This window comes from Salarias fasciatus (genome assembly GCF_902148845.1).
Source record: "Salarias fasciatus chromosome 23 unlocalized genomic scaffold, fSalaFa1.1 super_scaffold_20, whole genome shotgun sequence".
Classification (NCBI taxonomy): Eukaryota; Metazoa; Chordata; class Actinopteri; order Blenniiformes; family Blenniidae; genus Salarias; species Salarias fasciatus.
Genome location: NW_021941230.1, coordinates 8482131 through 8491479, shown reverse-complemented (window position 1 = coordinate 8491479; position 9349 = coordinate 8482131). Strand labels below are relative to the sequence as shown.

At 48.5% G+C, this 9349-nt stretch overlaps 1 protein-coding gene and 2 long non-coding RNA genes across 7 annotated transcripts in view; 1 reads left to right on the top strand and 2 right to left on the bottom strand.

Annotated features, from left to right (window-relative positions):
* Positions 1 to 9349, top strand: part of LOC115383658 (uncharacterized) — a 32956-nt gene that overhangs the window by 20044 nt on the left and 3563 nt on the right. For 2 of the 5 annotated variants that reach the window (XR_003930722.1, XR_003930718.1), the window contains exons 2-4: positions 1609 to 1730; positions 4046 to 4125; positions 6856 to 9288. This is a non-coding gene — a long non-coding RNA (uncharacterized LOC115383658). Of the gene's footprint in view, positions 1 to 1608; positions 2418 to 4045; positions 4126 to 6855; positions 9289 to 9349 lie in introns of all 5 variants that reach the window. The other 3 variants (XR_003930721.1, XR_003930719.1, XR_003930720.1) reach the window with 3 other exon arrangements.
* LOC115383659 (uncharacterized) overlaps positions 6119 to 9349 on the bottom strand; it is a 20740-nt gene continuing 17509 nt past the window's right edge. Inside the window, exon 4 of the long non-coding RNA XR_003930723.1 lies at positions 6119 to 6396. This is a non-coding gene — a long non-coding RNA (uncharacterized LOC115383659). The remainder of the gene's footprint in view (positions 6397 to 9349) is intronic.
* Positions 6392 to 8137, bottom strand: gemin8 (gem (nuclear organelle) associated protein 8). The gene is made up of 4 exons (XM_030085796.1): positions 8037 to 8137; positions 7892 to 7942; positions 6832 to 7132; positions 6392 to 6753 (listed from the first exon to the last, which is right to left on the bottom strand). Exons 1-4 carry the CDS (start codon positions 8100 to 8102, stop codon positions 6494 to 6496), a joined length of 678 nt encoding a protein of 225 aa, XP_029941656.1. The 5' UTR covers positions 8103 to 8137; the 3' UTR covers positions 6392 to 6493.

Genomic DNA, 9349 nt, shown 5'->3' with positions numbered 1-9349 from the left:
CATGCACACACGCCTGGACTATGGCCCTCCCACCGTGCTGCGCTCCAGAGTCACCACAAAGTGGGAAATCTCCTGATTCCCACCAGAGCGGCGTCTCTTCCAGGTGGAGTTCTGATCCGCTTCGTGTTTGCGCCCGAGGCGTTTCCTCATCTGGCCCCCCCCGCGGCTTTTATGGACATACTTTATCATCAAGTAATTTCTGTGACAGATCATTTCCTGGATTTGTTTTCCCCTCAAATTCAGATTTATACGTTTGTGTTTGATGCTAAAGTAACACTTTCAACGTGCTCATTCAGCCACTTGATGCCCGGCGCTGTCCCAAAAACCACAACGTCATGAGATTACCAAAGCCGGCACCAAATTACACAGCAATCCATTTAAGAACAGATATTGCGATGTGGAGCAGCGATGCCGTCCCCAGAGCCACGCCGCATTGTTTCCCCCCTGAATGCACGGATTGAGAGATTTGTAAGAAAGAGAATGATTTAGCTCCGCAAAGCTCCTCGTATCAAAGGGACGCATGTTGTGTGTATTGGAGGCAATGTTCAGGTTTTCATGTTGTAATCCCCTCCGGCTATACCGTCGCTCCCGTGCGCGCCGTGTATTATCGAGCTTGACCAGCGGACAAAGGATATGAAAGATCAACCCGAGGCCTCTGGTTTCAAACAGACACATTGTGTTTGTTTGGGAGTTTCTGTTTGCTTTGGCGTCTGTGAGAACCGGACCGTGAGAGTTTCAGAAGGAACCGAGCTGTGACCAAAGCTGCGCAAACTTTCTTCTCCATCTCGACACGTCTGTGAAGACATGGCGAGCTTGAGAGGGATTTCAGATAGACATACCCAGAAACCTATTTTGAACTATCGGAAAAACTACAGTCAAGTATTTTGCGACACATCAACAAATATATTCAAAAACTTGTCTCAGATTTTCAAATAGTCCAATAATTAGTGTTGAAAACGCTGAAAAATCAGTTCAAAATACAGAACATCACACACTGCTCTGTCCCTTCTTCCCATAATGCATCTCGGTCCTCCTCCCTCTCCTCGCCGGTCGGCCTTCGCCGTTCCGTCTCTGCCGGACTCACTGAGCTGAGGTGGTGGTAATGTTATGGCTCCTCACAGCGGCTCCGCTGTTGCCATGGAGACCAGAAGAGACCCTTCTATCAGTTCCTAGAAATCCTCTCACGAGACGGCTCGATCTCAGGATATTTAAATGAGGGAAAAACAACTGAAGTGACTGATGTTGTTAGTAAATAATGTTTTTGATAAAGTTGCCAGATCCAGGCGGAGAGAGTTGAAGTTTCTGCCGCTGATCGTCAAACTTCAGCGTTTTATCATCAGTGGTGAAAACTGGCCGTCACTTAAACAAGTGTAGACATGCAAAGGTACCGTTACACACACACAAACACACACGCGCGCACACGCACGCACACGGTGTCTCGGCGACGGCTTTCCGAGTCTCCCGCTGCCTCTTAAGTCTAATCCCGGCCATTTTAATGGGCTTCTGGCTTTCTGGAAAAGGAAAACCTTTGGCAACTGGCACGTCTCTCACCTGACGAGCTGCCTTTGTGTGTGTGTTTTGTGTGTGTGTGTGTGTGTGTGTGTCCAGATCCGGGGTCCTTAATCTGTGATGGTGATGATGACCCAGTTTAGCCCCCGCCCTCAGCTGGCGGTCGCCAAGGAGACGCTTCCCTTCTCATCCCTGAACGGAACCGTCGGAGGCAGGCAAAGGTTAATCCAACACACACACACGCAAATAAATACTCATCAGCCAAAACATTAATACCCCCGACAGGTGAAGAACACTGCTCCAGGACTAGTTAGGGAAACACTTGGAACTATTTTAGGACATTTGGAAGTAATATCAAACTATATCTATTTATGACTGGCTTAAGTTTTACTGTGGGACTTATTCTGGATGAGTTTGGGAAACATTGGGGGCTAGCTTTGAGCGTATTTCACACTAATTTTAGAGCCGTATTAAACTTGCTTTGGGCGTATTTCACTCACAATCACCTCCACCTCTTGATCTGTCTTGGCGTGACATCCTGCGGCGCGGCCTCAGAGATCTCTATCGGGGTTCAGACTTCAGCAGGTGGTCATAATGTTCTGGCTGATCGGCGCATCTGTGAATGCAGGGTTTGTCTCTGATGCAAATTCATGCAAACCAGTCACATCAGACGTCTCAGAGACACCTGCACTCCAGCCTCTGCTCTGAATTTGCGTCCGATGGCGATCGCCGCTCCCCCCCCCCGTGCTGCGACGACGACGACGACGCGACGCGGCGCTGTGGAATTCGTGCCCGGCCTCCGCGGCGCCCGCACCGTCCAAACCCGGCGAGCGCCCACCTCCTTCGGCAGCCAGGAATACTACTGCACTCATTTATCTCATCTTATTTACGATATCTGACTCCTATTGGTACGGCTGGCTTCACTCTCACACACACACACACACACACACACATACACACACCTACGCACACGCAGGCCTACACGCCACCCCTCCCCCCTTCCGTTCTCAGCAATTTATCCGACGAGCCGCTAATCCTGCTGGCCCAGATTTGGTCCACAGTCTGCTCCACGGTGCAGCGTTACATCCCAACAACTGCACACACACACACACACACACACACACACACACACACACACACACACACACACACACACGCACGCGCACGCACACAGAGCGCACACCCCCACCCCTGTACAGGCCGCCTGCATGCGTCATGTGACCCGGAGGAGAGTCATGTGACTCCCGAGCTGCACCTGTGACCTACTGTACACACAAACACACACACACACACACACACACCAGCGGCGATGGTGATGATGATGATGAGGATGTACGTGGGATAAAATCCATCATGAGTCACTGTGGAGGAAATGCGAAGTGGGGCTGAGCTCATTGTCTTCATCATCATCATCATCATCATCATGGCTGCAGAGGTGGTGAGCAGCACATGGGGGGGGGGGGGGGGTTGGGGGGGGCAATGCCATCTCCCGCTGTCTGTGGGTCAAATATATCTCTATTTTCTGCCTGCGTGGGCCTCGTGCCATCCACGATGCGAGCGCCGTGCATCGCCGCGTTGCCGTGGCGACGGGTCCTCCAACATGAGGGTGGAGGGGAAAAAATGCGGGCGCCAGTTGCGAGGGGCGGAAGCCTCCGCCGCTCCGTCCTGATTCAAGCCGCATTTTCACGCAGGAAGCCTCCAAATGCACAAAATATCACACGGAACACTTCAAACGGAGCGTAAAAGCACGGAAATCGATAGAAAAATCAATAACGCGGCAGCAGGAGGCCGAGTTATGTAACAAGCTGCAAAGGAATATCTCCCGTATCAAGATCTCACAAGATAAAAAAGCTGGAACTGGCAGATTTCTGAATTCCACGCTGTGGATGACTCTGACATCAATCTGTAATATGAGAAAAACATTTTCCTTGAAACTGTAAAAAAACGCTCAGATTTAACATCTGATATGCTTTTCATGTTAGATTTGGAATCAAAACATGTTTTAATACTTTTAATAGTGCCTTAACTGTTTTGGAATCGGACTGCAGGTCGTTTTTGGGGGATATTCGAGTTTTTGTTGTGCGTCTCTGATTAAATCCTGAGTAACCAGTGATTCATCAGACAGAAGAAATCAGCCTCTGACGTCGAGTGAAAATCATGAAAAAAAAAACACACACACAAAAAAACAAAACAAAAACCCAGAGAAGTGTAAAGTTTGGTCCATCAGTCCTCATCTGACTCCTCGCTCGCCGGTGTCACAGCTGATCACAAAAAAAAAAAAAAAAAAATCTGCCCCTCAGCGGAAACACAAACAACTCTCCCTTCAACACTTGTCAGCTCCTCATAATTAACACTGAGGAATCAGCACAAGTGCATGCTGGGAAAGAAAAAAAAATGAGTGACACATATTTATTTCTCGTGAGTTTGCATCAGCGCACGCTTCACTTCTCTGTTCTTCTCCTACACTGTTATATATATATATTTGTGCATCCATCATATAGACGAATCCTTCTGTTTGCTTCCGTTCGTCATTTAGATCTGCTCCAGTTTCTGCACGATCAGCCTGAACTCAGGCTCCCGCTGCTGCAGCTCGACTGTTTGGATGCTGCAAATCAGGTCAGTGGATCGTTCTGCGCCGCCTTTTTTTTTTTATTATTTCCATCTGACTGATCATTTATTCCTTCAGAATGAAACGCTAAAGCTGGTCTGCCGTCAGCATCCCGTCTGCAGGAGAGGAGAGCCGTTTCCACAAAGAGGGAAAAGTAATGAGGAGGCAGATGAAAGATGAGACGCTTTTTTTTTTTCTTTTAAAGGTGGTGGTGAAAAGTGGAAGCTCGAAGGAGGTTTACAGGGGCTGTCCTGCGGGAAAGCGACTCCCCATCACTCTCAATCATGTCACCGGGCTGCATCCTGTCTGCTGCGGAGGCCTCAGCGGGCCTGATGGGAAACAGATGTTGTGAATGGGAGTGGGTGGAGGAGGCGGAGAGGAGCTCTGGAAGCCGGACCGAGGACCGGTCCCGGGACTCGGAAACAGTTTGACCTGATCGCTACTGACGTTCCTGAATCGACCCATAACGCAAAGGCGTCTCCAACCTGCCATCCGTGGCGGCGGCGGTGGATGGAAGAGGCTCGTAAACACATCAGCTGCTGTTTTATGTCCTGAAACGTCGCTAAAGCTTTCACAGAGAGTCAAAAAACTGCTCCTGCACGGATCAGATATCACAGAAGACAGGTTTCCTTTCCTGTGCCGCCTGGCGCCCAGACAGAGAGGTCAACTACGGCAGCCTGAAAGGGTCACTGCAGTGCAAAACTATAAGACGGCTGCTTTTCAGCATTTTGTTGTTGCACACTGTCAAGTTGTGTTGCAGCTTTTGCATTCAAACTTTTTGCACTATTGCGAGTTTTGTTGCAGCTTATGCACATCTAATCGAGGCGACTTTCTGCCACTTGAACTGCCTCCAGGGTGGAACCTTGCTCCTCTGTCGTGTCTCTCCTGTGCGCAGCAGCACAGTAATTGTCTTCCGTGTTTCAAGCCTGTCCAGTCGGTTTAATCCGCAGCGAGGGAGCCGATCACTCCTCCTTAATCCAATCAAGTCTCACAGGAGCCGAGGTTCACGCAAAACTCACATCAAGGAGTCTCATATTTTCTCTGAAATGCCTGAGAAGAGGCGCAGCCAGAGGTGTCACTAAAATAGATGCATGTTGTGAGAAATATGTTGTAATAATAATGAAATGGAATCGATCACTTGTGTCCGTCTGGTCCCTTAAAGATGTAAACAACGCACATTTCCCTCTAAAATAGCTGGAATTCCCGGGGAATCGAGCAGCGGACCATCTCTGGAGGAGGTGTGGCGCACTTTGTGTGAACGGCGCACGTGGGGGGGAATTAAGCGCGCGCATCCATCCAAACGGGAGACGCGGCCGCCGCACGACAAGAAAGAAAAGACGGAAAGCAAATCCAAGCGAAACAGTTAAAGTTACCAGACTGAGCGGGTTTTACTCGTGTGAGCCTTTAAACTGATTAGCTGGCAAAAAAAAAAACAACAGGCGCCGCGCGCGCACGGACCGACCTGTGCGCATGCAGCGGACGCATCGCATGAGCTGAAGAAATGTCAAAGTTTACACGACAGAAAAGTGAGAGTGGAGGAGAAAGAGAAGCAGAAGCGTCCTACCCATTGTCCCGCAGCTCCTGGGGAGAAGTTGTGAAAAGTGAGCGTGGAGGAAGGAGGCGCCGCGTGGAAACAACTGGAGGAAGAGGAGGAGGAGGAGGAGGAGGATCAAGAAGGACTTAAACCGGGGAGATTTCCCTGTGAGACAAGACGGTCAAACCACTACACCACCATGCAGTCTCCATCAGAAGCAGCGGGAGTCATTTTCATTTTCCTCCAGCTGCATGCTGCTCATACTCGTGCACAAACATTAAGTATTCTCTTCAATACAACTTGAAATAGCAGAGGCCATTACACACACACACACTGCATCACTGTGTGTTTGACCCACATTTCATGCAGATTCAAATGATTTGCATTCACAGTTTGGTTTGTGTTCTCAGTTATTTGATGTCATGCTGAAATGCTTCCTGGATGGAATCAGTCATCACCCGCAGTGGGCAAAAAAATACTTTATTAGACACTTATTCCATTAAAAAACAAACGTTTTTTTAAAAAAACAGGCCTCCCCCCCACCACCACCAGCTGCAGCATGGAGCGCCCCCCGGCTGCCGGGGGAAATATTCAGCACTGACCGTGGTGCGTGTGGAAGGGAATAAGTCAGAATAAAAGTCCTTGAACGCGTCGCCGCACCGCCCAGCGCTCTGACGCCTGCATGTGGAGCAGCAGCTGACGGGTCGGTGACATTTGCGTCCGGCTGAGCAGAAACTCATTAATGCTGCTTTTTTGGAGACGCTCCTTTGACCTGAACTGTCCGTCGTCCTCCGTCAGCAGCTGGGACGCGGCGAAGCGCCCCGTCCCCCTCCTCGTCCTCCTCAGAGCTTCAGGGGGATCACGGGCCAGTACTTGGGCCGCTTCAGGTCGCAGTTCCTCTCGAAGGTGAGCTGCATGGCCGCCTCCATGGCCAGGATCTTGGACGCGTCCTCGCCGTACAGCTTCCTCATCTCGGCGGCGCGGCGCTCGCCGGGCCGCTCGGCGGGCGGGGCCACGCTGCTCCGCCAGGAGGCGCCGTGCAGGTCGTGGTCGGCGGGGACGTAGCGGTCCTGCTGCTCGGCCTCCAGCTGCTGCTGCTTCTCTGCAAACAGGAAGCAGTTCCATGTTCTAAACGGTGCGGAAGGCGTTTGGGAGACTCGCGGCTGCTTGGGTCACTCACTTAGCTCCTCTCTGTGTCTCTCAGTCTGGGCGAAGTACTGCCGCAGCTCCTCGCTGATCTCCATGTTGCTCACGTCGCACTCGATCTCCCCGTCGGAGCTGCTGTCCTCGTCCCCGTCCTCCTGCCAGTCGGCGTAGCGCCGCTCCCGGGGCCGGGGCCGCGGCGGGCCGTAGGCGGCCTCCCAGGCCTTGCTGTAGGCCCGCCGGTGCCTCTGGTACCAGGCCATGGCCTGGTGGTAGTGCTGCCAGTAGCGGGTGAAGACGGGGGCGGAAAACCAGGACATCACGGCGCATTCATCCTCCTGACGACAAGATGCTTCTGGTCAGTTTCACACTTTTTTAAATGCTACAGAATATAATTATTTTCTGTGATTGTATAAATTACCTATTTATACGAAGATATTTCATCCTTAATTGTCTAAATTTGATGGAATGTTGACAAATATGGTGTTTAAAAAAAAGGTATTTCTTTAGTAGTCACACTATATTCACAATAGTGTAGTAGATCTGAGTACATATATATATATATAATACACACACACACCTATGCAGTAACTTCTTCCTGACTTTTCACACACATTACGATTGAAGGAAGCAAGTCTACCTTATAATATAATAATGTCACATGTATTTACAATTGTATATAAAGTGACATACATTGAGACGAGGTAAATATATACATTCTACAATGTATTTTTTTATCGAGCTGCCTGAAAGCACACATTATTTCCCCTAAACTGCTCATTTCACTCCTGGTTTATTTTAATTCTCACCTTTTAGTATCATGGAACACAAATTAATGTCACAGTGTTGAATAATAATAGAAGAAACTAAATGAAAAATATGAGAAAGTAACTGCAAATTTCAGATTGTATGATTGATTTCAGTGCGCATGCGCCGCGCATTGATACACCAAAACGCGGAGGAAAAAATAGTCCGTGCAACCCGGCGAGTATTTTTATTGCTTAGTGACTTTTAATTACATAATAACAAGACATATTTACTTGTAGCCACTGCGTTTGGTGTGAAAACTGCGATGTAACGGTGAGAAACAGACTCACCATGATGCCAGCAGACTTGTGCCGCTCCGCGTCTCTCAGCTGCTTAAAAACCTGCAACACAGAACAACATAACGTCCGCGTGGGGCTGAAACATCACGTTAATGCGCGAGAGACGCGGGAAATGGTCTCGTTGAGGCGCATTTACCTGTCCGGACTGAGAATGTTTTGCTTCTCCCCGTGCTCCTTCCTCACATGGACATGTTCCCAGCATGCTTTGAGGCTGACCAGGCTGACCGGGTGGCGCCCCCCAGCGGCCCCTCGCGGGCTCTGCACCTCAGCATGAACCACCGTGAGACTGAGATCAAACACTCATCTGAGGAGTTCTCTATCTGCTCCTGCATGGATGTAACACACAATCTCAACCATTTCACAGGAGAAAAATCTGAATTTGTTGAATAAATGACACGACAGCGTCAGAATGTCGTATTATCCGTGCAGATTTGAGCGTAGAAACAGAATAGTTGAGTCTTGTGAGGCATGTCAGACTGTCTAACTGGGTCATGTTTTGGCTTCGGGCTTCAAAGCTTTCAGAGGAAACACAAAAAGACAGGCATGCCTCCTTAAAAATGCTGAAATTTAATATTTCTCCAAGATTTTTCCCATGTTAAGTTTCATTTGTCCCCAAATAATTGATGCATTTCATTGTTTTCAATCAGTGAAGTTCATGAAGCTACAGAAAAGAACTCATTAATACATCACCATCCTAATTTTATGCATGCCAATATGCGAAAAGGGTTTAAGAAAGCGATAAAAGAAGTATTATTAATACACAGAGACTGCTGGGTGTGAATAAATGTAGGTCACATAACTGGGTTCACTTCTCCCTCTGCTGGCAGATCAGACTGGATGTGGACTTTTATTGTAGTCTGACATTTAAATGCAGATGTGCAGCCTGGAGGGTCAAAGTCAAATATTTTAATTAAAAAAAAAGAAAAGAAATGAAAACAAGACTCATATTTGTAATCTGAATACCTTGCTGCAGCAGACTGAGCTGCTGAACCACCTCAGGACGAACTCAACAGAAAGGTTCCATATTTAATGGTGCTGTAGTTCATATGTGTTTCTGGGTGGTATCTGTAGATATTTTAAGAAATGTTCAGGTTTTATTTGTGCTGCAGTAACTTCTTCCTGACTTCTCACCTGATCTTGAAAATAGTCTCAGACGTTTTCTTTGTCTTGTTTGACCTTGACAGTTTCGAAACTGAGACGCTGTCACGCTTCCTGTTCAGGAGTGAACCACCGCTGGTGTTTCTGACAGAGATGATATTTAGGTTACAAGAAGTGGGTCAGTTGTTTGTTTTCTCAGTTACCTTTCAGAGCTCTCGTCTGCAGCGACAGAGAGATGGACACGTTCAGACTGTGGTTTCTTCTGCTTCTGACCCTCTGTGACAGTGAAGGTAATGTACACTCTGTGTGTTTTTCCTCACAAAAGATGAGCTGATCTGACTTTTATTGATT

Bases quoted from the DNA above. Each gene is read 5' to 3' on its own strand.
- gemin8 (XM_030085796.1), bottom strand. From the start codon at position 8,102: ATGCTGGGAACATGTCCATGTGAGGAAGGAGCACGGGGAGAAGCAAAA. The intron at 7,133-7,891 runs GTGAGTCTGTTT...TCTTGTCGTCAG, and splicing joins ACAAGTCTGCTGGCATCATG to GAGGATGAATGCGCCGTGAT. The intron at 6,754-6,831 runs GTGAGTGACCCA...TCCTGTTTGCAG, and splicing joins GAGACACAGAGAGGAGCTAA to AGAAGCAGCAGCAGCTGGAG.